Genomic DNA, 23,977 nt, shown 5'->3' with positions numbered 1-23,977 from the left:
TTCTGTTTTACTCTAATAAAAAATTAATATTCATCCACACACATGAACTAATTGAGAGGAAAATTCCCTCTTGTAAGAGATGTATATCCAATAAAATTTTAGTTTCTATAAAAATTTAAAGAGATACTTATGCTGTTTTGAAAAACCTAGTACTAATAAATGTAACCCTTAAAGCGTTCGTAAGGTTACAATTACTTTAAAAATTTTTTTTATTTTTTTTTATAAATTTATTTATTTATTTTTGGCTGTGTTGGGTCTTCATTGCTGCGTGCAGGCTTTCTCTATTTGCAGCGAGCGTGTTTTCCAAACAGATATGATGAGGTTATTAATAACAGACTTTCAAGCATGGAAATAAATTACATGTCAGATAAACTGTGGATGGATTAGAGTGGAATTATGAGCAGAGAAAAAGGAACTATGTTAAAGAAGAGGTTTCTCTCCTGTTTTTAAAATGAATGATATCGGCTTCTGAATCACTGCTATTTGGATTGAAATAGATTGATATGAATGCAACAGTTTATAAAGCGTCAATATTTACAGCACACTGGAAATTATGTCCTCTGCAACTATTTATTTTAAAAATTTATTCATTCATTGTTTTGGCTGCGTTGGGTCTCTCTAGTTGTGGCGAGTCGGGGGCTACTCTTCGTTGCAGTGTGTGGGCTTCTCAATGCAGCGGCTTCTCTTCTTGCAGAGCACGGGCTCTAGAGCGCAGGCTCAGTAATTGTGGCACACGTGCTTAGTTGCTCCATGGCATGTGGGATCTTCCTAGACCAGGGCTCAAACCCATGTCCCCTGCATTGGCAGGCAGATTCTTAACCACTGCGCCACCAGGGAAGTCCTGTCCTCTTCAACTATTTAAATTTATCATGAAATACTTCAGATGTCAACTAAAAATGTGAGGGGGAAATACATTTTCAAAATTCTTTTAGGGAGTACTGCAAAAGGACAGGACCAGTGACTTTTTTGGACAACAGCCCATTTCAGTGGAGTAGTTGACTGCACATATTCTCAAACCAGACCATCTAGGTTGAAATTATGTCCTCCTTTTGATATGTTTTTGGGAAATATTCTCTTTTTTTTAATCAAAGTATAGTTTACACATAGAAGTGCACATGTTTTTACAACCTGAAACACATTCATGCAATCAGCACTTAGATCAGGAAATAGAAGAGTACCAGCACCCCAGAAGTTCCCCTCTTGCTTGGGTAAATTTCTTAGTGTCTCTCTGCTTCTGATCCCTCATCTTTAAAATGGGGATAATAATACTGACCTCATACAGTTGTTGTAGAGAGTTGATGAACTAATATCTGCAGGGCAGTCAGCACGGTGTCCCCCAACACAGGGTGAGTGCTATGGGAGTGGTGGCTGTCGTCGTGATTCCCTGTGGCCACCAAGCCAGCGCCTCTCTGCTTCCCTTCACCACAGCCTGGCTAAAAGCCCCCTGTTCGGGGGACTCCTGAACATGCTGAATCCACCTTCAGGTCCCCAACACACAGCTCCTCGGGAGAGGGACTTGGAGAAGATCACAGCTGTCAGTTACAGCATAATCAAGGACCTGATGACCCTATGTAAGTTACACACCCAGCCCAACATGAAGTGTGCAGACTTTATTAGCTCTGAGACACTCCATTGTCCACTAGGGTCCCAAAGGTCATCACAGAACCTTTGGGGGCAGGGTGGCTGAGGGCTGGAGTTCTGTCCCTGATGTGTCCACTACAGAGGACACTTTCATCTCCAGCTGGTTCACAAGCTCTCGGCGGGAGGTCTTGACCAACCTTGGGGGCTGGCTGGGTGGTGGGGGAGAGTTCCGAGCTGGGAGGTGATCGTACTTGGCACAGAGCAAGGCTCTCACGCAGGAGATCAGAAAGGTCTCTGTTCTTCACTGAGCCCTCTGTGCCATAAGCTACCTCTACACCTGAGGCTCGCCCACCCTCCACCAGGCCTGCTGTCCAAACAGAGAGCTGCGGGAGGCTGGGAGAAGTCCTGAGCCTCTTCGCCCAAGCCATCTTGGGTCACCTGGATTGGCAGTTTGTAGCTACTCTAGGTAAATGGTTTTCAGTTTACAGGCTGTCTGCCTCCCCCAAATCCTTAACTGTCACCTCACCCACCTTCAGTTCCTTCCTGGTGTCTCTTATCTTGGGGTACAGTGGCTCTAGCTCCTCACAAATCCAGGATCTGAGCCATGTCTCTGGAACTCCAGCTATTTGGGGACAGAGCTGAGGTGTTCAGGGAGGGAGGGAAAGCGAGGACCACAGACAAGTCCCTGTACCTCCAGGGGATGCAGAGGTGAGGCCAGGGGTGACAGGAGCCCCTCAGGCTGCTTCTGTTCCGAGGACAGTGTTGCAGTTTTGTCCATTTCTGTGGCTGGGGCCAGCATCCTGGAGGAGGAATTCCCGAGCTTCGGCCTCCATTCGTCCAGGTCACCATAACTGGGGGCCTGGGAGGGGCAAGAAAGAGGGAGGCATCAGTACGGGCAGCCTCCCCAGGCCACCCTGACTTCAGCGACGGGAAGTGGCAGGAGCTGTGTCCTGCTGCCCTTGCCCCAGATGTGGCATCCCTGGTCACAATCTGGGCTCCGTCACCGCCTGTCTAGCCTGCCTGTCGTGACTCAGACCATAAAGGAGGACAGCAAAAGTCATAGCTGCTCTCGGACCACAAAGGCCCTGGGCTGGATGCCCACTGAGACCAAGTTAAGGGCGGGGGAAGTCACGCAGCTGCCTCCAGGCAAGCCCCCCGGGGATCTCCTCTGCAGCTTACCTGTGCAGGGGGCAGATCGCCCTGGGGTAGTCTAGTTCCTGGACTCTGAGTCGCTGAGGTTGCAGGAGACAAGGTCAGGTCATTGGAGGCAGGGGCTCCCAGAATGTAGCCAGTGTGGTCCTGGGGCGGGAGCTGCTGAAGGAGCTGCAGGATGCGGCTGAGGTCTGAGGACATGCGTGATTCCAGCCTGCCAGGCAGAACCCCACAGTCAGAGTCAGGGTCAGGGCTGGGGCTGGCAAAAGCAGTTGAGGTCCTGAGGGCAGCTCTCGATTTTGTAGCCTGCATGCTGTCCCTGCTATTTCCCTGCTATAATCCACAGCCCCTGCCCAAATTCCCCTTAGCACATCCCTGACTCTGATAATAACAGTGATCAGGCATGGATCATTTAGTCCTCATAATGAAGTTTTTTTTGGCAGGGGGGTGGATAACCAAATTACTTTATTTGACGGGATGGTACTATGGAAAGAACTTAAGTAGATGTTTTGGTGCACCTTAGGAAAAGTGAAGGTAACCCAAACGTGCATGCACTGCCTTGGTGACCAGGGAAGTCACCCCCGTGGCTACAAGAAGCCAGCCTAAGGCTTAGCTCTCCTTAACACTGTTTCCCAGAGGGTGCCTGTCAAAGAGATACTCTGGCCTCATAATGAAGCTTGACGTGGGTATTCTGGTTATCCCCATTTCACAAAAGGGAAAACTGAGGCTCAGAGTGGTTAAGTAACTTGTCCACAGTATTGCTGGTAAGTTGCAGAGACAGAATTTGAACCCAGGACTATAGTGCCCCTAAGCCCTCCCTCTGCCACCACAGCCCTGCCATCCACAGGTCACACCCCCTTTCCAAGAGCCCGCGGAATTTGTTTCTGCATGAGGTTATGCCCCTCTCCCCAGAAGTCCTCCTTGGCATGCTCCAGGGTTTGCTGGGACAAGCCATCCAAGGAATTGCACTTAGCGACAGGGATGGGGAGGTCTGCAGCTAAATGGGGCTGGCCATTCTCAAACCCATGGGGCACCCAGCGATGTCCCTGAGGCACCAGGAGGGGGCACCCGTGCCTAGCCTGCCACTGGGCCTGCCCTCTGTGGCTGCCCCCATCCGTGGCCCACAGGTCACTCACCTGTTCATCTGGGCCTGGAGCTGCTCTAGCCTGGAGCCTAGCTCCCGAGGCCAGCAGTCTGGGTCTCCCTGAGGGTTTGGGGGGCTCTGACTTGGCCTGGGGGGCACTTGCTGCAGCAACTCAGGCCAGCGGCCAGATGCATCTGAGATGCTCAGGGAAGGGGCTGTACCTGCACAGGGGGAAAGGGAAACTTGAGCTTCGGTTCAGCCGGTTCCATGGGCCTGACCTTCTTGAGCTGAGCCCAGGCCCCTCCCCCTACCTGCCATGGGAACACAGGGTGGGAGGAGTGGATCTCCTTACCTGGGTGCCCTGAAGTACGAGGTCCTGCCCCCATAGAGGTCTGGCTTCTGGGACCCAGAAGGCTGTAGCCCTGGGAGGGGGGCTGGGGCCCCAGCCTGGCGGGGGTGGGTGGCTGGCTGGGTGGGAACGTCCAGCCCTGGCCTCACTGTCCAGGGAGCTGCCGCCCAGAAGTGCCCTTGGTGCCTTGATGTGGAGCCCCAGGGGGCTGGCCGGTATCTACCCCTGAGGGCAGCCCTCACTCAGGCTCTGAGGACACAGGGGGAGGAAAGGTACAAGGGCCTCCCGGCACTGAGCCTAGGGAGGGAGCCCCTCTCCACTCACTGAGGGGACTGGGGAGGCCTCTCCCAGGGGAGGCAGGTTGGGGAGGATCTGAGAAGGGGTTAGGAGGCTGGGCAGGGGCTTCGGGCTGGGGAGGGGCAGACACTGGTGGGGACTGGCTTTGCTCACCTGACTGGTTGTCACGGAGGAAGAAGCCTCGGTGGTCCTGGCTGCCTGGGGCCTGTTGGGGTGATGACTGGAGACCCCCGCCTGCCTTGTGGAGAACGAGAGCATCAAGTAACAGGGACCAAAGCCAGGACAGGGCCTCTTTGCCCTCCCCTCCCCCTCCCCCTGTGGCCCTGTGGCCACTGGGTGAGAAAGTGGTGACAGGTGGCTGGGCTCCCTGACTGTGCTCCGGCAGCTCCTCTCCTGTGTGTGTGGGTAGGAGATGCACAGGGGCTTGGAGACATGCAGACCCCCCCAGAGTCTCGCGAGAGGCCGCCTTGAGCAGCAAGGTTGGGGTCGAGGGAGACAGGGGGACTGTTCTTCTCCCTTTTCCCCCCAACGCTCTGGTGTCCCCGCCTTCAGCGTGGGCCAATGGGGCGATTTCCTCTGAGGAGATGGGGTCTGGAAGTCCCAGTCCATTCAGGGGGTGCCTTCAGCAGCACCCCTGGCAGCCCACCTTCCTGGCACCATGAGACTTGGAGGTACCCAGGGGCTACAGATATCCCAGGCCATGGGGACCGCATCCCTCTTGCCCTGGAGTCCAGCCACTGAGCACTTGGGCCACCTGATGGCTCCTGGCTGCTGGACCTCCCCCAAGGCAGGGTCTTTACAAGGTGTCCCCTAGACAGACCAGGTGGGAAGGGGGGGACAGCAGAGGGCAGAGGGTGGGCAGGGCCATCCAGAGCATGTAAACCTGCCTCAGCACCACCTCCAGAAGCTGGGTGTGGGGCTGGGCCAGCAGGACCCCTCCTCCTGACACCGGGGGTGGGGGCTCAGCATCGGAGCCTCAGCTGCTGCTGCCCCTGCCGGGTGTGCCTGCCCCCGCCTTCCCACTAGCTGGTTCCAGACCCGCTCCTCCATACAGACCCTTCTGGGCATTTCCACTCCATACTGGCTGCCCCACGCCTTGGCAACCCTGAGCTCCACAAATATTTGGTCTCCCCGCACACCCTTGAGACTTCCTTGGTTATTTAACTATGCAGCTCTTTCTTTTTCCTGAGTTATTATAATTTCCTCCACTGAGTGATAAACTTGAGAGGAGAGACTGCTCTATTACTGTTTATACCCCTGGGACCTGGCACTGTGAGTTCTTGGATGGCAGACACCACCGCCCCCGCCCTGCACCACCACCCCCTTGCAGCTTGGTAGGATGTGGTGGGAAAAGCCCGGGCTATGGAGATGCACAAACTTGAGTCCCATTTTGGCTGCGCCATTGACTATAGGGCTTACTGTATGGCTGTGTGGCTTTGGTCATTTGTCCGCTATGACCGTCAGTTTCCTCATCTGGAAAATGGGGATAATAACACCACTTGTAAGAAGACTAAATGAGACCATGTAAAAGGAGCCCAGCGCTTACCACATAGTTGGTGCTCGATAATTGGTAGCTACTTTCATATTTAGCATGATGTTGGCCATGGTAGGCACAGAAGAAATTATGGCAAAGGATGCAGGAGGGGGTTGAAAGGAAGGCAAGTGGCCAGATGGGTCCCTTTAGGCCAGGCAGGCCAAGCTCTCAGCCGGCTGACTGGCCATTGCCCATTACCAGCTGGCCGAGGGCCACCCCCCACCCAGCCTATCCAGCCCAGACTCACATCCCGCAGGTTGAAGGTGACTTCCAGCTTACTCCAGAAGCTGTCTGCGAAGGCGGGGTACATGTCCAGCACCTCCAGCAGGTCTGCCCGCTGGATCTTGTGCAGGTCACAGTAGGTCAGGGCCCGTACGTCTGCACTGGACTTGCCCGGCCGGGCATGGAGGCTAACGGGCTCCCCAAAGATGTCATTCTTTCCTGCCAGCCAGAGGGGCGGGGTCGTTCTAGGGCCTGGCTCCAAGCTCTCTTCTGAGGAGCCTCCCTGAGGACCTCTTAACCATGACCTCACCCCACTTCAGGGATCCTTCTGGGCTGGGGCCTGGGAACAAGGTTGGATGTGCTGGCTGAGGGGTGCTGCAGAGACCCCTCCCACCCCAGCATGTGGGGCCCCTGGCTATCTCCAGGCCCCTTGGGACCATCCTCTATTAGACTCCCCACTCCTGTTTCCCACTTTCTTTGGAACTGCCCCTACCACCCCAACCCAGGGGACAGTGGGCAGTAGGGACCCTAGAGGCTCCCTGCTTAATCTCTTCTCCGGGCTGCCACAGTGCTGCAGAGTGGACGGGACCCAGGGTCAGGAGTAGTACCCAGCTCCCCAGGGGAGGGCCTGAGGCTTCTCTCTCTTCGTGTTCCCGCTCCCTTTGTGGGGCCAAGTGACCAGCATGGGCCCAGCAGAGGAAGCCTGGGGAAGTCACTTCCTCTCTCTGGACCCCCGTGTCCTCATCTCTAAAATGGGTATAACCATATCTGCCTTGTCTACCCCCCTGGGCTGTCCAGAGAAGCAGATGTGATGCTTGAGGAAGCGGCTCGAATAGCAAGACGCACCAGAGAGGTGGATGCAAGGCCCTGGGAGGGACGGATGTCACAGGGTGGACAGGGGCTGGATACAGGGGCACGTGGTGAGGGTGTCAGGCCCTTCTGGTGCCAGATACCGTGCTAGCCACAGCACGTAAACATGAATAAGACGCTGTCCCATGTACAAGGAGCCCCCCAAAATCCAGAGAGACAGATTACAAAGTGATCTCTAGAGCCTTAGAACAGGGAAGAGCCAAGAGCAATGGGGCTACGGGGGAGGGAGAGGCTCGTTCCACCAGGAGTGGCTGGGAGCAGGGAAGAGGGGGGCATACAGAGCAAGTGAAGTCGGGGGGGGGCTGTGTTGTGAGACTCTAGGAGGACTGGAAAAGGGCAATGGGGTGGAGGAAGCAGCATGTGGTCCGTGCGGCACAGTCAGGGCTGCGGGCAGAAAGCCCAGGGCCAGGGGGCCAGGGACCATGATTACTTGGATAGCCACTCCCCACAGGAAAGTCCAGCCCCCCAGCCTGGCCATACCACACAAGAGGTGCTAATCGCTTGCACAATGATGGACAGAGGCCAAGACATATGCCCCAAGAGAACCGGATAAAAGGTCATTTACAGAGGAAGGGACTGAGACTTGGAGAAGGAAGGGACCCTCCAGGGTCACAATGAAACCCAAGAAGCTGGAAATCTGGGCAACATTATAAAGTGATGGTTTTCCAGTAGATGAAGGTTTACGACCTAATGTCCATTTCCACTCAGGACAAAATGAGAGGAGTTCATGTCTCTAAATAAAACTTAAATTGGACTGGCTTCTTAATTATTAATAAAAATTATTCTCTCTCCCACATGGATGGCACTTCTAAGCTTGGCTGAGACTGAGGGAAGGGCTCATAGAGGAGCCCGTGCTTGAGCTCAGCATTAAGGATGACTGGGGTCTGCCAGGCAGGGGTGCAAGACAGGTGCTCTGAGCAGAGTGGCAGCAAGTGCAAAGGCACTGAGGTGTGACAGATGGGCAGGTTTCGAGAACTAACTAGTTTGTATGGCTGGAGCATGAACGACTAGGGGGGAGGCTGGCAGGACTTAAGGTGGCCAGAATGGGGAGGGCTGTGCATGCCATGCACAGGGGTTTACATTTGTCCCATGGGTCATGGGACCCATGGAAGGATTTTGAGCCAAAGAGGAGGATGCCAGATGTGAATTTCAGGTCACTGGCAGAAGGTGGAAGATGGAGTATGGCAGAAGACCAGATTCAGGGCCACGGGAAAGGAGCTCCTGACACCTGCCCAGGAAGGACACAATCAGGGGTGGACCCAGGCAGGGACAAGTAGACAGGTATGGGACAGAGAGATTAATGAGGGGAACAGACAGGGCTCCGTGGCTGCCTGGATGGTGGCAGTGGGGCAGAAAGGAGGAGGGTGCTTCCTTGATTGACTCCCAGGTCTCTGGCCCAGGCAACGGAAGGTTCACACTGATGGGGATGCCGACGGAGCTGCCTTTGAGGGCAGATGATTTCAGACTGAGATATGCTGTTTGGTCTGCCTATGGAATATAAGGGTGGCCATGCCCAAGAACACACGGAGTAGTCCAGTCTAAGGAGAGATTGGGGCCCGGACACAGTTCTGGGGGTCCTTGTGGCATAGGTGAGGCTGAGATCACGGGAGCAAGGAGCTGGCCCAGGTGAGGATGCAACGGGAGAAGAGAGTGAGCACCACACTTGGAGAACACCGGCCGAGGGCAGGCCAGAGGGAGAGGACTGGGTGGAGGCGTTGGAGTGGAGCCCGGCCATGGCGAGCAGGGGAGGGTGAGGCTGATGGCCTGGGCAGGGACTTGGGGTGGGCTGAAGTCAGGGGGAAGGCAAGGAAGATGAGCACCATCTCAGACAGCTGCAGTGACCTGCCCAACGTAAGCAGCAGGGGCTGTGTGTGCCCCAAATCTGTCCCCTGTCCAATGCTCGTATCCTTCCTCCAAAGTGTCCAGCTGTCCCTGCAGCTGCACCGAGACTGGGGACCCCCCTCCATCCGAGGCAAACCCTCGCCCTCTCACCCGGAGCTTCCCAAGGGTGGGAGAAGGTCAGAAGCTGCCTGGACTTCCGAGTCAGCCCCGTAGCCCTGGAATCCCTGCTTGTCCACCCACCAGACATCTCTGAGCATCAACTTCCCTATCAGGAAAATGGGGCCTGCGGCAGAGGTTAGTTTTAAGGCTCGAGTGAGCTGGGTGTTAAGCTCCCCCGTGGCACACGCTCTGCACATGGCAGGTCAGCAGAAGGGTCCACCGTCATCATTGGGAATGGCCTGGTCCACGCAGGGCACCCCACATGCCGGCCTAGCCCTCCCTGCCAGACGCACCGAGGATGGCCACCACTACGTCGTCGCGCAGGATCTCGATGGAGCCGCGGGAGATGAAGTAGAGCGTGGAGAGCACGTCGCCGAGGTGCACCAGAGTGTCCCCGGGTGGAGCATGCGTCGTCTTGAACTTGACGGCAAGCGCGCGCAGGCAGCCCTTGCTGGCGCCGTGGAAGGCTGGGCAGTGCTGCAGCAGCGCGCGGTGCAGGTGCAGGCAGATGTCGGCCTGCAGGCACTCGGGGAAGCCCTTCAGCACCTGCGAGAAGGGCGGTCGCGTCCAGCGGGGCGCGGCCGGGGCAGGGGTGGGGCTGGGGGAACGGGTGGGGAGGGCTCTGGGGACGCCCTGCGCCCTCGGGCCTTTGGCCTCCCTCGGGGAGTTAGCCAGAGCTGGGACTTGGGCTAGGTCGCCCGCCCCGCCCCAGGCAGAGCGGCTGGGGGCTCACCGCGTTCATGTCGATGCCGTTGGTGTAGGACCAGGCGTGCTGGAAGTACTCCTCGAGGCGCTGCCGCAGCGGGTTGGGAATCTGGTGGAAGCGGATGAACTCCTTGACTCGCAGCATCTGTGTGTGGTAGCGCGCCGTGCCCGAGTACAGGCGCTGGATGATGGCCGACACGTTGCCGAAGATGCTGGCATACATGAGGGCTGGGGCAGGGAGCAGGGGATATGGGCCGGGGGTGGGGTGAGGGGTGAGCTCCTGAGCATCCCCACCAGGCCCAACACCTCAGGGCCTGCTCCAGGACTCTCTCCCTCTCCCTGGGATCCCCCAGCCAGGGACCCCTCTGTCCAGGGCAAAGTCACAAGTGCCCAGGACGGCGCCAGGGCATATGGGGGACAAAGACCCCTGGGCTTCCTGCCCTCCTCCCTCTGCCCTCCCTCTTGGCAGCTTCCTGGGCCCAGAGACCAAACTCCTGAGAAGAAGAGACTAGGGCAATGAATTTTTTTAGTTCAGATTTGTTTTCTCTTTCAAGTTGTAAAAATATAATAAAGGGAAAACTCTTGGTCTCTTGTTTTCACCCATTTCCCCCTTGTTTTTGTTTTTCTGGGCTTTAACATCTCTAAATACTTCATGGGCGTGGACCTGTGCTAAGAAGGGCCCTGGGCTTGGTTTAATGCTCTGCTGTCACCGTCTTGAAATTCTTAATAATTTTGTTTTAACAGAGGGCTCCACATTTTCATTCTGCACTGGGCCCTGAAAATGATGTAGCTTGTCCTGATCCCTGGTATACATCAAGGGCTACATGGGTGTTAAATTTGGTGTATAGTTGGTGTACACATATGCAAAAGTTCATTGTGCTGCAAACTTAGGATTTGCCTATCATACACACTCTGTTACATCTCATTACAAAACTGAAACTGGGATTCTATGAGTAAGGCCCGGGACACTCACAGCCGATGAGCATGACGCAGATGGAGAAGACCTTTTCAGAGTTGGTGTTGGGTGAGACGTTGCCGAAGCCCACGCTGGTGAGGCTGCTGAAGGTGAAGTACAGGGCCGTGACATACTTGTCCTGCACCGAGGGGCCCGAGGCTGGGTCGCTGCCATTGTAGTGCTTGCCGAGCTGCGCTCCCAGGCTGTCCAGCCAGCCGATCTTGGGCTCCAGATAGGGCCGCTCCACATTGCCGATGGCGTACCAGATGCAGGCCAGCCAGTGTGCGATGAGCGCAAAGGTGCACATGAGCAGGAAGAGCACGGCTGCCCCGTACTCAGAGTAGCGGTCCAGCTTGCGAGCCACACGTACCAGCCGTAGCAGCCGAGCCGTCTTCAGCAGCCCGATCAGGGTTGTGGTCTGGAGAGGTAGGGAGGGGGCCATGGAGTTGGGGGTCAGCCCTTGAAAGGCTGTGCTTAAGACCACGTTTATTCACTTGCGAATGTGGTCACATAGTCATTCAACAGGCACTTACAGAGAGCCTGCTTTGGGCCAGGCTCTTCGCAGTGGGGCACAGTGCAGGGCCTCAGGAGCTCTCAGTGTAGAGTTCAAAATAGCCTTATGTTTGCTCGCACAAAAGTCTACGGGGGGACCTCCCTGGTGGCGCAGTGGTTGAGAGTCCGCCTGCCGATGCAGGGGATACGGGTTCGTGCCCCAATCTGGGAGGATCCCATATGCCGCGGAGCGGCTGGGCCCGTGAGCCATGGCCGCTGGGCCTGCGCATCCGGAGCCTGTGCTCCGCAACGGGAGAGGCCACAACAGTGAGAGGCCCGCGTACCGCAAAAAGAAAAAAAAAAAAAAAGTCTACGGGGAGCACAGAGAAAGGGGAGGTCAAGTCTGCAGCGGCAGGGCAGGGAAGGCTTCCTAGAGGAGGTGACACAGGAGCTGAGTCTTGAGAGAGGAGGCTGGGTCTCCAGGCAGACAGGAGGGAGAGGTAAAGGGCACTCCAGGCACAGGGAGCAGCATGAGCAAAGGCATGGAGGTGTGAGAGGGCACAGTCCACGTGGAAAACCAAGGGTGATGCTGCAGCTGGGAGCACAGAGTAGAAGATGGTGGAGGAGTGAGGAGTGAGCCTGGAAGGTGGGCAGGGGCTGCTGCTGTGGCCGCAGGGCCCACAAAGAGCTCGGCTTTTATTCCAAGCCACTGGGGAGCCACTGAAAGTTCCGAAGACTGGGTCAGATAAGGGACGGGGTCAGACAAGTGATTTGAAACTTGCTCTGGCCTCTGTGTGCAGGGGCTGAGGCTGGCAGGTGTGGGGCTGGGGCAGAGGTGGGTAAGAAGGCCACGTAGTGTGCAGGCAGGGGCAGTGTGGGTGGAAAGTGGGAGGGAGGACTTGGGGATAGATTTGCTGGGAGTGGGTGGTCATGGGAGCAGTTGGTCACGATGGACACCCCGTGCTGGACAGGCTGGGTGACTGGGGCTTGACTGGAACACAAAAGGGAGAGCTGATCTGAGTGGAAAGCTGATCCCAAGAAGGTGGGTCAAAAGGACATAGTGGGACTGGAAGCCACGAGAAGAGAATGAAAATGCCCTCACATCAGCTATGAGAAGCAGAGTGGGCATAGTGGAGGGGCTAGGGCTTAGGAGGGGGTCGGGCTGCATGGAGGGACAGCCTGTGGATTCCTTTTCTCACGCCAGGCTAAGTGTGGTTTAGAAGTCAGCACGAGGGGCTGGGGCACAGGAGTGCCCGTCCCAGAAGGGGCAGGATTCTGGAGCACAGGGAGGGCGCCCAGGCCTGGGGTGCTTAGCTGCTCCTTCTCCAGGGCTGGGAGAGGACAGATGTCTGAGGCCCCCCCTTTCCACCACCACTTGCTTTGGCAAAGGCGCCCAATGCCAGGTACTCTCTGCACCCAGGGCTGGGGCGCAGGGGACGGCCACAGCGGCTGGCCTGAACAGGGTTTGCTCACCTCATCAGAGCCAGTACGGAAGATGAGCAGGTCGAAGGGGATGGCGGCCACCATGTCGATGAGGAACCAGCCCTTGAAGTAGTGGACGGCAATGCGGCGTGGGTGGCTGACCACCTCGTCGTTGGCATTGACGTAGGTGGTGCGGAAGTTGATGACGATGTCCACGACGAACATGATGTCCACGATGAGGTCCACCGTGGTGAGCGGGCTGCAGGTGTAGCCACAGTCCGCGCGCTGAGGCTCGTCCTGGTCGCCGAGCAGGAAGGCAGCCGAGTAGGGCGTGAAGACGGCCGTGTAGATGACCAGCAGCAGGATGAGCCAGTCCCACACGGCCTTGAAGGGGCTGTAGTGCAGGAGGGTCCCGCGGTGGATGCGCGGTGCCTGCAGCTGGTACTCCGGCAGCACATCCGCACCCAGGGACAGCACCTGGGGGTGGGGACCGTGGGGCGGTCAGCAGGGTGGCCGCCGCTGGTGAGACGGGTCTGGGAGGGGTGCAGATGCAGGGCTGAGGCCTAGGAAGGGAGATGTGGGAGAGGGTGGGCGATCGGGGCTGTGCCGGGGAGAGGGGACAACACAAAGATGGGGTGTGCACGTATGACAGGGCAGGTTCTTAAGGGGACAGGTGTGCTGGAAGTGCAGAGAGAACAGGGGGTCCAGATGAGGGGTGCAGCTCTGTCCCACAGTGACCCCAGGTTTGAAGCTCACAAACTCCCTCCCAAACAGGCCAGCCTGGAGCCGGTGGAGGCTGGGGGAGGGGAGAGGGGAGGGCCAGGCTCAGGCAGATTGAGAGGGTGGTGGGGCGGGGGGCGGGGCATCAGTCCTCTCTGGTGGGTTTGGGAAGTTTCCAGTGGTCAGGTTCCCGATGGGAACAAGTCATCCCCAAAATACCCTCTTCACTCCTGAGGGCCCTGTGGAGCCTGGACCAGTGAGAGCCCTGCCTGGGGCCAACCCTCAGAGCCTCCGTGGAAAGAACCAAATTTGGGGGTGAGTAGCTAATCTGAGCCCTCGACAGGTGCTGTGTGCCGGAAGCCTTGACGACCCCACACGTCCGAGGGGTTTTGATCATTACATTCAGCCGAACGCCCTTCTGCGCTGCCCCTCTGACCCCCGCCTCCGAACCTATGGCCAACACAGGATCACCAGGGCCCAGCCCAACATCCCCAGGCTCTGCCCAGCTGCCCAGCACAACAAACAGCTGGGGCAGCGGGAAGGCGTGCGTTTTGAAGCCAGACCTCCCAGGTTGATCCTGGGTCGGACCTTGCTGTGTGTCTGTCTTGGGGCAAGTTTTTTAACCTCTGTGAGCCTCTGTTCCCTCACTGGCAGAAGGGGGTGACACAGGACAAGACTCCACGGGGCTGTTGTGAGTAAATGAGCTGGCGCGTCTCAGTGGCACATGCCGCTCTACACGATAATTCCTCCTCCCCACTCAACCCACGTCAGACACTGCCCCGACAAGGATGGGGCCTGAGGGGTGTCTCACGGACCACGCCCCACCCCCTGCCTAGCACTACCAGATAGGGCCCTGCCGGTGGTCCTGGTTTAAGAAAATCTACCATGTAAGGTTCTGACCTTGCAAACCAGGTCCATTAGCAGATGGGATCACAGTAAGGAAGATCCACCCAAAGGCTGGTTCCAACCAGACGGTCCCCCATCTACCACCCAAGGCCCTAGGAGGGGCCACAGTGTCCCCACCCTGTGGTGACCTCCAGCTCAGCCTTGGCCTCGGCTCCTCTTTTGCCTCCCCAGGACGTTTCCTCTAACCCTGCACAGACTCAAACCATCTTTTTCAATTTTCTCCCTGCTCCTTGTAAGCACCCTGGCCACACAGCTGTCCCCCACTGACTTAGAGCTGCAGATCCCTTGTCCCACACGTCCGTCTCATATGCCCCGCACTTAGTCCACACGGGGGCTCAACTAAAAGGGGCCAAACAAGCACTGAAAGCCTGGCTGTCATGGCCACCTCCACCCCTGGCTGCTCAAGACCAGCCAGGATGAAATAGCAGAGCACGGGGAGTAGGAGGAAGGTAGTCAGACTTTGGGGGGGTGGGGTCCAATGAAGTGTACATCCTCAGGGCTTCCAGACAGGGGTGCCATCTCCCCCACCACAGACCTCCATAGTCTCCCATCGCCTCTGAGGCCAGCACGAGGCCCTTCCCAGTGGGCCCTCAGGATGTAGGAACTCAGGTGTGGGATCACAGCCCTCTAGGCCCTTTGAGTTCTGGCTGAGGCTGGTGTGACTTCCATGCTCTGGGCCATGCCAGCCTGAGCTCTGTCAGGCTCCTCCCCACCTTAGGGCCCACAGGCAGTGGGTCAGTAAAGCCAAGAGGGGCTGGGGCAGGGGGAAGGGGGCAGGACAGGTTGGGTGCAGGCCGGGACCACGGGCCCCAGCCAGCTCTGTCGGGCTTCACGGGCAACTCTCCAGTCCAACAGCCCCTACGGCCCCTACCACCAACCTGAGGGCCCCGGGGTGTGCAGCTAGGTGGGCTTCCCAGGCCATTGGGCCACCCTGCCTGACCTCCAAGCGCCCAGCCCTCAACCTGGGGTCCTTTCCCAGGGTTCCTGTGCTTGGTGAGGGGCTGGGTCACAAGGAGTTTCTACTCCATCTGCTCCGGCACAGACAGTGCTTCAGGTGAAAAGGGGCAGGGAGGCAAAAGAGCTGCTCCCATCCGCTTATGAAGCAAAGTCCCAGGGGAAGCTGGAGTAGGCGCCTACCTCGCCCGGCAGCCCCTTGCCCATCTCTGGTCTAGGCAGCCCTCAGTGCTTCGTGAGGCCAGCACACTCAATGTCAGGTGAGTCCTCAGAGACGGTGCGGTCCAACTCATTCCTCCGGATGGGAGCCCTGGGGCCCAGTAAGGGCATAAGGCCTCTTGCCCAAGGTCACAGAGCGGGCTAGTGGCAGGGAACCTGAACCTTGGGCACAGCCCTCTTCATTTCCCTCTGGATGGTCAGCTGGGGATTGAGGCATCAGGCCCCAGGAGGAGGGACACTGGGGTCAGCTGGAACAGAGGACCCAGGGGCGTTCGCCTTGGCCTGGCCAAGGTGGGGTGGTGGGGAGGGAGGCATTTCGGGCCTGATCCCCAGGGACCTGAAGATGCCAGGGCCACCTCCCCTCTGCCTGGATTGCAGAAGGATCCTGCCATGGGGGCTGGCCGTCGCCTCAAAGGCAAGGGTCAGAAGCAGGGCTGGGGTTTCCCCATCCACTTCTCAGAATGGCCCTGACACCTCTTCTCTCTGCTTCTCCTTCTCCGGGACCGGCAGAGCCTTGGATGGGCCCCCATGGTGACCTGCGGGTTCCCCCCTCCCAGCTCCTCCAGGCCTAGGATGTGGCACTAGTCACAGGCTCTGCTGACCCCACCCTCCCCTGGTTCTGGGAGCTGAGCATCAGGGTGGTGGCCTTGGGGTAGGTCTTTAGGTCTAAAGAATCAGACTCCAGCAGGACAAGAGGCCTGGAGCTCAGACCAGACAGTAGGGGGCTGGGTAGGCCAGCTCCCTCTGCTAGCCCAGCCCCAGAGGAGTCTAGTCCAGGGCCTGAGAAGGGACCCTCGAGGCCCAGCAGAGCCCCGTCCACCCTGTCCTGCAGGCCGCACCTGGGTGACCTTCTCGGTGACGTTCTGGGTCCGCTCTACCACCTTGTGGGGTGCGATGATCTCAATCTCTGTGGTGGAGCCCGAGCGGTGCTTCTCCAGGTTGAATTCCACAAAGTTGAGTGTGAACTGCGGGATCTGGCTGATGGTCCTGTACTTGACCCTGCCCGTGCCAGGTCCCTGTGCACCCGGCCTGCCACGAGAGCCCTCTGAAACCAGGGCTGGGGTCAGAGCAGCCAGGGCTGGGGGACCCACTGCTCTACCTGGTGCTCCCCACCCCTCCCCTGCCACCTGCTCCCCGCCTCACCGGAGCCCAGGAAGCTCTGGGACAGCAAGCGCTGGGACAGGCTGCGGCTCCCTCGCTTGGCCAAGAGCTGGGCCAGGTCCTCAAAGTTGAGGATGAACATAATGACGGCCCCATCCTCATTCTTCACGGGCACCACGTCCACGAGGCAGCGGAAGCTGGAGGCTGCAAACACCGCGGGGAGGGGGTGTCACTGGAGGGGTCCTCTCCTGCAGAAACCTGGCCTGGGGAAGCTAGGGAGTGAGCTGGGTTAAGGTCAAGTTAAGAGCAGCCGTGGGGGGTGAGGAGGCCTGCAGCGTGACCAGAGCTATTGGGCAGAGGGTTGGTGACACTGCCCAGCAGGTGCCCCACTCACAGGGCAGAGGTGGAGAGAGCAGCTAAGCTTCTCATCAGAAGATAATGTAGCATCGGGCCCAAGTCCACACTCAGCCCTCAGCTCAGGGCTTAACCTTGAGGTTCGCTTCTGCTGTAATTAAAGCCGAGCAGATGGGGGTGGATTAAGTGGGGAGGTGAGGTCGGGCATTCTACCCCCATGTAGCTCTGGCTGGCCCTGGGTTCAGCTCCCATATTCCCGTCTCACAAAGATGTCCTGCTCCCCTGATGCTGGAAGGAACTCACTGTTGAGAACATACTAAGTGCTGGGCACTGAGCCAGTTGGCACATAAGGCCTCAAGCTCCGTGGTGGCACCCAGTGGATCCCTGGAGGGCACACACGGACCCCTGTTCCGCTGAGCCTGGGGTTCTGAGGAACTGACTTGCTGGGGCTGGCTGGGGCCCTGGAGCGGGGAGCCCTGGGCTCTCAGTTTGGAGAGGGGAGGGGACTTGTCTGGGGCGAGGACACTGGAATGAAGGCCAGGCTGCTGCTCCAGGCCTGGAAGGGGCCCATGGTCTCAAGGCAGAGGTGCTGGTGCTGGGACTGGGGGTGGAGGCGGGGCAGGCAGGGCAGTGGCCTGGGGTCTGGAGAGGGAGAGGGAGATAGATGGCAGGGTGGGGGCAGGACGGGCCCTCCAGCCACTCTCCCCACTCTCTCAGGAAGCCCAGACCCAGCCATTGACCCAACTCTTCCTCTTTCTCTGCTCCAGGGTCTCACTCCCCCTCCCATAGGTGAGTGGAACAAAACAAGCTAAAACTCCCCTGTACCCCAGAGTCCAGCCTGTGGGCTGGCTGGATGCCCTGTGAGCCCCCCTCCATGGTACCCGCTCATCCCATGTCCCTCAGTTCAAAGTGTTGGTGGGTGTCAGGCCCAAGGGTCAGGATGCTAAGGGCAGGGGCCTCAGGTAAAATGACTATCAGAAGGCAGGTTTGTGTCTGTCTCATTTGCCAGCTGCCAGCACCTGTTCCAGGTGTTGTTAACCGAGTGAATGGAAGAGTGTGTGTAAATGTGAGTGGGTGGGAGGCTAGCTCACAGGATTATTACTACTTTGGGTTCCACTAGAGTCACGCTTCCCCCAGCTGCCCCTCTGGGGTGCTTCCTCACACCATTAGTGCTGGGGTGCAGCCAAGCTGCCCCCATCCTCCCTCCCACTTTCCTTCCTGGGAGCAGGAATCTCCAGGATCAGATTCCCGGACTCCCAGGCACCAGGCGTCAGGCAGCCATCTGCCAGCTGCTGCACTGGGCCCCATGGGAGACATCCACCCCGAGGAGAGGTGACCCGCTTGCCTCTGTGACCCACTCCTGGGCTCGCAGCACTGTAGGCCTGCCTCCCAGGCCAGAGCCTGGTACTCTCGTCAGCCCGGGGCATGGCGAGGCTTGGGTACTGGGACCCACCCAGGAAGCCTCCTTGGCCAGTGACCTGAGACACCGCCCCCAAGGCCAGACTATCTCCTCACTCTCTCTGGCACTGCAGAAATCTGTCCTGGGAGCAGGTGGGGAGAGGGCAGAGCTGGGCAGAGGGCAGGGCCTCCAGGCTCTGTGCTGCTAGGGGTTGCCAAGGCCCAGTCTGTACCCACTGATGCTATCTTTGGAAAACTGAGGCTGGGAATGGACCAAAGACCAGCCCATCAGAGCAGTGAGGGCTGGAAGGGGGCCATGCGTGACACCCTATGCCTGACCTTCATGCTTGCTGCCTGTGCGGTGGTGGAGACAGGAGGCTATGAGGATTTGGACGAGTTCAGAGCATTCTTTTCCTGATCCCTAAGCTGTCCTTGCTCATGAGCTCCTGTGTCCAGGTGACCGGAAGTGGGTGAGTGTGGTCACCCTAGGTTGTGCCCAGGAGTGGCAGTGTTCCTGTGCCCTTGCCTGCTCCCTGGACGGGGGGCCACAGGCTGTGCTCATTCTCCCCTCCAGGGACTCCTCCCAGTCACCTCTCTGACCAAGGGCAGCAGGAGCATCTGCCCCCTGGGACACCTCACTGCTCTCCGCTCTTCTCTGTGTCTTGGAGGTGTCCCTTCCTTCAATTTCTTTATAGTCCCCGCCCCTCCCCTGTGAGGCTCCCTGTTGTCTATTGCCCCCATCTCTTTACACACCCCCATCCAGCATGTGGTGAGCCCTCAGGGAGGAGCTGGTGCCACAAAAGCTGCCACTAAGAGGGCGGCTCCATACCGCCTCCCGACTTGGTCTTTCTGACACTCATGGGTGGGTGTAAAGAAAACACTGGGACCTCAGAGCTCAGCCCTTGCCCTATCCTCCTGATCTGGAGCTGAGGACCAGAGGAGCCCCAGGCTTGGGGATGAAGGGACTCTCTGGTTTGGGGTCATCAGAGAAGAGGATCTGGCCAAGGCAGGCAGGGATGGGCCCCTCTGGCAGGTCCCCAGTAGGGGCGCGGGTCGGGGGGGAGATCTGAGGGCTCTCCATCCCTCCCTGCAGACCTTTGTTCATTCTAGTCTTATGGCCATCCCCATGCCTTCCAGCTGTTAGGTTCTTACTTGTCCCAGTGAAGGCAGATGGCGGCAGAGCCAGTTTCTCAGGGGTCTCTGAGCCCTGTCTCATGGGGTAATTTTTGTCAAATGCCCTGGCCTCTCTGAGCCCAACTTTACACAGCTGCACAGTGTGGAGATATATGGACATAGACCTTCTACTTTGACTTGGAGAACTGTCAGCGGATTACCCCTTTAGGGGAAAAGAGGACTCTAAATCAGCTAGAATTCTGTCCAGGACCCCTTCCCTTCTCACCTCCCTGGAGTCAGAGGGGGGAAAGAGCAGGGAGAAGAAGTATCCTGAGGAGGGAAGAAATCGCCATTAGGATGCCCTCCGGCAGGACTGTAAGATGTATGTGAATATGATAAAGAACAATCATGCAGTCAGAGTGGGCCATAAGGTGAACATAAGTTATCTGAGCATTACATCCTTCCCTTAGGAGAATGCAGGCCAGGAGGTTCCCCTTTCTGGGTTTCAGGCCAATTTTGGGCAGGTCCAGGTGGTCAAAGTCTTGGACTAAAGGACAGGGAAGGGCTTCGGGTGGGGGTGGGAGTAGACTGGGATTTATGGGGCACCAAGTATTTGGGTAATTTTTCATTTTCACCCAGGGACAACCTCCAAGACTAGGTCTCTAGGGCCCCTCTGATTGCTAGAGGACCCCAGCAGGGTTCTGAAGACCTGAGTCCTGATCTGAGGGTCAAGGCTTGGCCTTGACCTCTACCCCCTGCCCAGGCACATGCAGGGTGCTGAGGAGACCCTAAGAGCTCTGATTTGACATCACTAGGAGTCTGTGGTCAGTCCTCACCCCTCTGGGGCCCAGGTAGCGCTCTGGGGTCAAGGGGAGGGACAGAGAAGGACTTGTTGTCCACTATCATTTCCTGCTATCCCACCCTGTTCCCCTGGGACCCTTCTCACTCCTTTGACTGTCACCTCCTCTCTGCAATGAGGTGAGGAGGTGAGGTCACAGCTTTTCAAAATATTCTGACTTCATTAACCCTGTGAGCGCTGCCAAGCTAAGCCAGGTTCTTCCTAGTCCCCTAATTGCTACCCCATTCACATGGGTAGCAGCAGCAGGGGACAGCCAGAAGGACAGCCAGGACCTGCCCAAGAAGCACCCGGAAGCCCTTAAACACACACACACATGCTCAGGTTCACACTTACACTCATGCTCCACACACACACACACACGAGGCCCCTGCTACCTGGCTGTCAGCACCCCTCAGCCCCAGGGCCTGCCCTTTACCTGCACTCCCGTGATCCTCATGCCTTCTTCCCCAGGGGGGGCCCTCTTCTGAGGCTTCCTTCCCCCATAGTCCTGCCTCCGAACACAGAGGCTGTTGGGTTCCTTTCTCCCCTCTTGGGATTATTCAGACCAGATACCTCTGAGGGAAGAATGCAGAGATTTGGGGTCCAGTCCCAGTTTGGACCCAAGCAGTAGAATCTTGGCCAAGTCCCTTCTTTTTCTTGGGCCTTGGTTTCTTCATCCATGAAAGGAAGGGATTTATCTAAGCCAGTGGCTCCTAAACTTGGCAAAACACCCAAACTGCCAGGGAGATTTTTACAAATACACTTGCTTTGTCCTCACTCCACACCTCTGAGTCAGCCTCTCTCTAGGGAAGGTGTGTTTTGGAAAACAAGCTCCAGGTAATTCTGATGAAGAACCAGGCTGGGGGCCCATTGATCCAGGTGATTTCAAAGGGACTTTCAGGATCCTAATTCCCACTCCTCTCTTCCCTCCCCTCACGGATCCAGGGAAGCACTGGGGGGAGGGTCTTAAAGGGCTCCATAACTTTTCATCCTCAGCCCCTGACCTATGCTTTTGTTCTGTTTGCAGTAAGTTTGGGCTGGCAATAACATCCCAAACAGGATGAGCCTCCAGGTCATGGCAAACTCCAGACCCTATCTCCCCAGGGAGCCAGGCCCAGCACTCTTTTCAAGTCAGCTGCCCCATGCCTTGCCTGGCCACAGAGGCCTTGAGAGGGTGACTTCTCCCCTAATCCCCAGAGCAGATGGAGATGAGTAAAGGTTAATTTCCATCCCAGCTGCCTGACAGCTGGGGCTGACAGTGACAGAGTGGACAGCCAGGAGACCAGGGACATGGGGGAGGGAGGGTGGTGCGGGAGGCCCTGCATGGGGCCAGGACCAGTTGGTGGCTCAGCCTGGTCCCTGGCCTCTGAAAGGGACCTCAGAAGGCATTTCATCCAGTGTCCATCACTTCACCCTACAGATGAGGAAACAGAGGCCCAGAGAGGAGACAAGATTTATCCAGACCCTTTGGTCCCCTGGGTCAGTGCCCTTCCCATGGCCACTCTGCCTGCACAAGAGAGGGGCCAAGCCTGCCTTGCAGAACCTGTGGCCTGAGGGCACCTCACCATCCTTGCGGTAGTAGAGGATGTCCACCTTGCACTCCTCGGCCCCCAGCAGGGCCTGCGCCAGGCGGGACATGGCACTGCGTGGGGTGTTGGGGCCTGTGAGGAAGTCGCAGGTGCACGGTCTCTGCATCACTTCCACGCGGGAGTAGCCGAAGAGTTCACAGAAGCCATCGTTGCAGTAAATGATGGCGCAGTTCTCCATCTGAGCATTGGCGATCAGGAACTTACGACCTGGGGTGGGAGGTGGGGAGCCCATGGCAACCAGGATCAAACAGCAGAGAGGGAAAGATCACAGGGACTCTTGGGAGCCGTCAGGGTGGGATCTGGGTGGGGGAGCAGAGTGGTGATCAGAATGGGGTGGGGGGAGGTCAGGTCTGGGGAGGGTGGGAAGGCCAAGGAGGCCAGAGCCATGGGGGAAGGTCAGGGGACTCCTGGGAGTAATGAGGGGGTGGTCAGGAGGGGGAAGCAGGAGAGTGACTAGAGAAGTGAGGGAAGGGGAGTCAGGGCTGGGGATTGTGGGAAGACCAGGGCAGGAATGAGTGGGGTCGTGAAGAGGGAGGGAGGCCCAAGGCTTCCTGGAGGCAGGGAAAGGGGTGTGCCCAGACCGGGGCCAGGCCTCGGTGAGCTCCTGGAAAGACCAGAGTGGCTATAGGGTTAGGAGGTGAAAAGGAGGGCGAAAAGGAAACCTCTGAAGGAATTTGGGGGGGGTAGGGGGCGGTTCAAGAGGGAATTGGTACAGTGATAGAAGGGGAGGCCAGGGCTTGGAAGGGGAAAAAACAGCTCCGGGGTGCAGGGGAGCACTGCGCTCTGCCCACCGTGCTGTAGAAGAGAGGGCGGCATTGGAGGCAAGCGGGGGCTCCCTGGGGGAGGTGGTGTTTCGGGGACATTAAAGAGAAGGGTTTTGCGTTCAGCCTCAGGTACCCCCCCCCCCTGCTCTATCTGAAGTTAGTAAAAGGTTCCGGCCACTCCGGCCACCGAACCAGGGCTCCACATCATGCCCCCACCCGACGCACACACTCACTCTGGCCCTCGAACTTGCGGATGATGGTGTCCAGGTAAGTGTTTTGGGGCGCGACGTGACCCCTGCGGACCGGCATCTTTCAGCTGCGGCCTCTGCCTGGAGCCACCAGCGGCCCGGCTCCCTGCGTCTCCGTCTGTCCTCTGGCTCCGCAGCGTCCGGCTCCGGGCGGGCGCCGCCCCCGGGGAGGGCCGCGGGGCTTCGTGCCCCGCCCGCCCGCCTGCTTCTACCCTCTGCTGCCCTCCCCGGCCCTCCCCCGCCCTCGCCGGCCCGCCGCTCGCCGCGCCTCCTCCCCTCCGCTGCCGCCCGGGAGCTGTCCGCGCCGCGGTGCTGAAAGAAGCCGCGCAGCGGCGGCTGGGCGGGGGCAACTTCTCCGGGACTCAACGGGGCAGGGGCGGGGCCCCGACTCCTAGGGGGCGGGGCTGGGCGGGAGTCCCGCTCCAGGACTTCTTGGAGGAGCTTCTGCTCTGTCTCAATGGCCTGTGGCCTCGGCCCCTCTCAGACCCGCTCCCGGTACCAGAGGGCAGTCCGGACGTTGCCAGGCGGTCTCTCTCAGGCCATGGGGGGTCGGGGGGTGGTGGCGCAGAAGGGGTTGTTAGAGGCCTCAGGTGGTTTTCTGCTGAAGGTCTCTTTCCTGATCTGACCGTTGGGCTGGACTCCGGCAATGGTACGGTTAGACCTCTTGCCCATCCTTACCAGGTGCCCTCCAGCTGAACCCCAGTGCCCATGTAGAACTCCTAGTGGCAAGCCCATCCAGGACCTGGTCCTGGCAGAGTGATGTACGAGAAATATGCAGTGAGGTGCTTTCTTGAGCTCTTAGCATACAGGAACTGCTTGGGAAGAGAACAGATTTAAAACCACCTATTAGCAAGTGACCACTGATAAAAGTGTCTGAGTACAGATTGAAAATGAATACAATAGAATAAGCAGATGGGGATGGGGTGAGGTTTATTGAAAGAGGCTTCTTGGAGAGGAGGGAGAGAAGGGGACCACAGTTTACTGAGCATCTTGGTGGGCCTGGAGCTTTGCAGAGGGTCCAATGGCCAGTTTCAAGCCAGGCCTTGGAGGGCAGGCCTTAGGCAAAGGCTGATGGTGGAATCAGTGCAGGGGGCTGAGCTGGGGGGTGG

The 23,977-nt window shown here is 58.0% G+C and overlaps 1 protein-coding gene across 3 annotated transcripts; it reads right to left on the bottom strand.

The window, feature by feature from the left end:
* Window positions 1-2,203: 2,203 nt before the first annotated feature.
* KCNH6 (potassium voltage-gated channel subfamily H member 6) lies at window positions 2,204-22,929 on the bottom strand. 3 transcript variants are annotated; one of them, XM_060081400.1, is made up of 14 exons: window positions 22,854-22,929; window positions 21,833-22,063; window positions 16,607-16,768; window positions 16,303-16,508; window positions 12,716-13,141; window positions 10,769-11,168; window positions 9,824-10,023; window positions 9,384-9,636; window positions 6,245-6,438; window positions 4,604-4,701; window positions 4,170-4,264; window positions 3,870-4,038; window positions 2,761-2,947; window positions 2,204-2,440 (listed from the first exon to the last, which is right to left on the bottom strand). In XM_060081400.1, the coding sequence occupies exons 1-14, from the start codon at window positions 22,927-22,929 to the stop codon at window positions 2,204-2,206; spliced, it is 2,934 nt and encodes a 977-aa protein (XP_059937383.1). The 3 variants fall into 3 exon arrangements, with proteins under 3 accessions (XP_059937383.1, XP_059937386.1, XP_059937384.1); XM_060081403.1 differs by lacking the exon at window positions 4,170-4,264 and having other exon boundaries at window positions 4,617-4,701; window positions 10,769-10,854; window positions 11,014-11,168; XM_060081401.1 differs by lacking the exon at window positions 4,170-4,264 and having other exon boundaries at window positions 4,617-4,701.
* Window positions 22,930-23,977: the final 1,048 nt, after the last annotated feature.

This window comes from Mesoplodon densirostris, chromosome 18 (assembly GCF_025265405.1).
Source record: "Mesoplodon densirostris isolate mMesDen1 chromosome 18, mMesDen1 primary haplotype, whole genome shotgun sequence".
NCBI classification, from domain to species: Eukaryota; Metazoa; Chordata; class Mammalia; order Artiodactyla; family Ziphiidae; genus Mesoplodon; species Mesoplodon densirostris.
The sequence above is the reverse complement of the archived record's forward strand: the minus strand, read 5'-3'. Positions and strand labels throughout refer to the sequence as shown.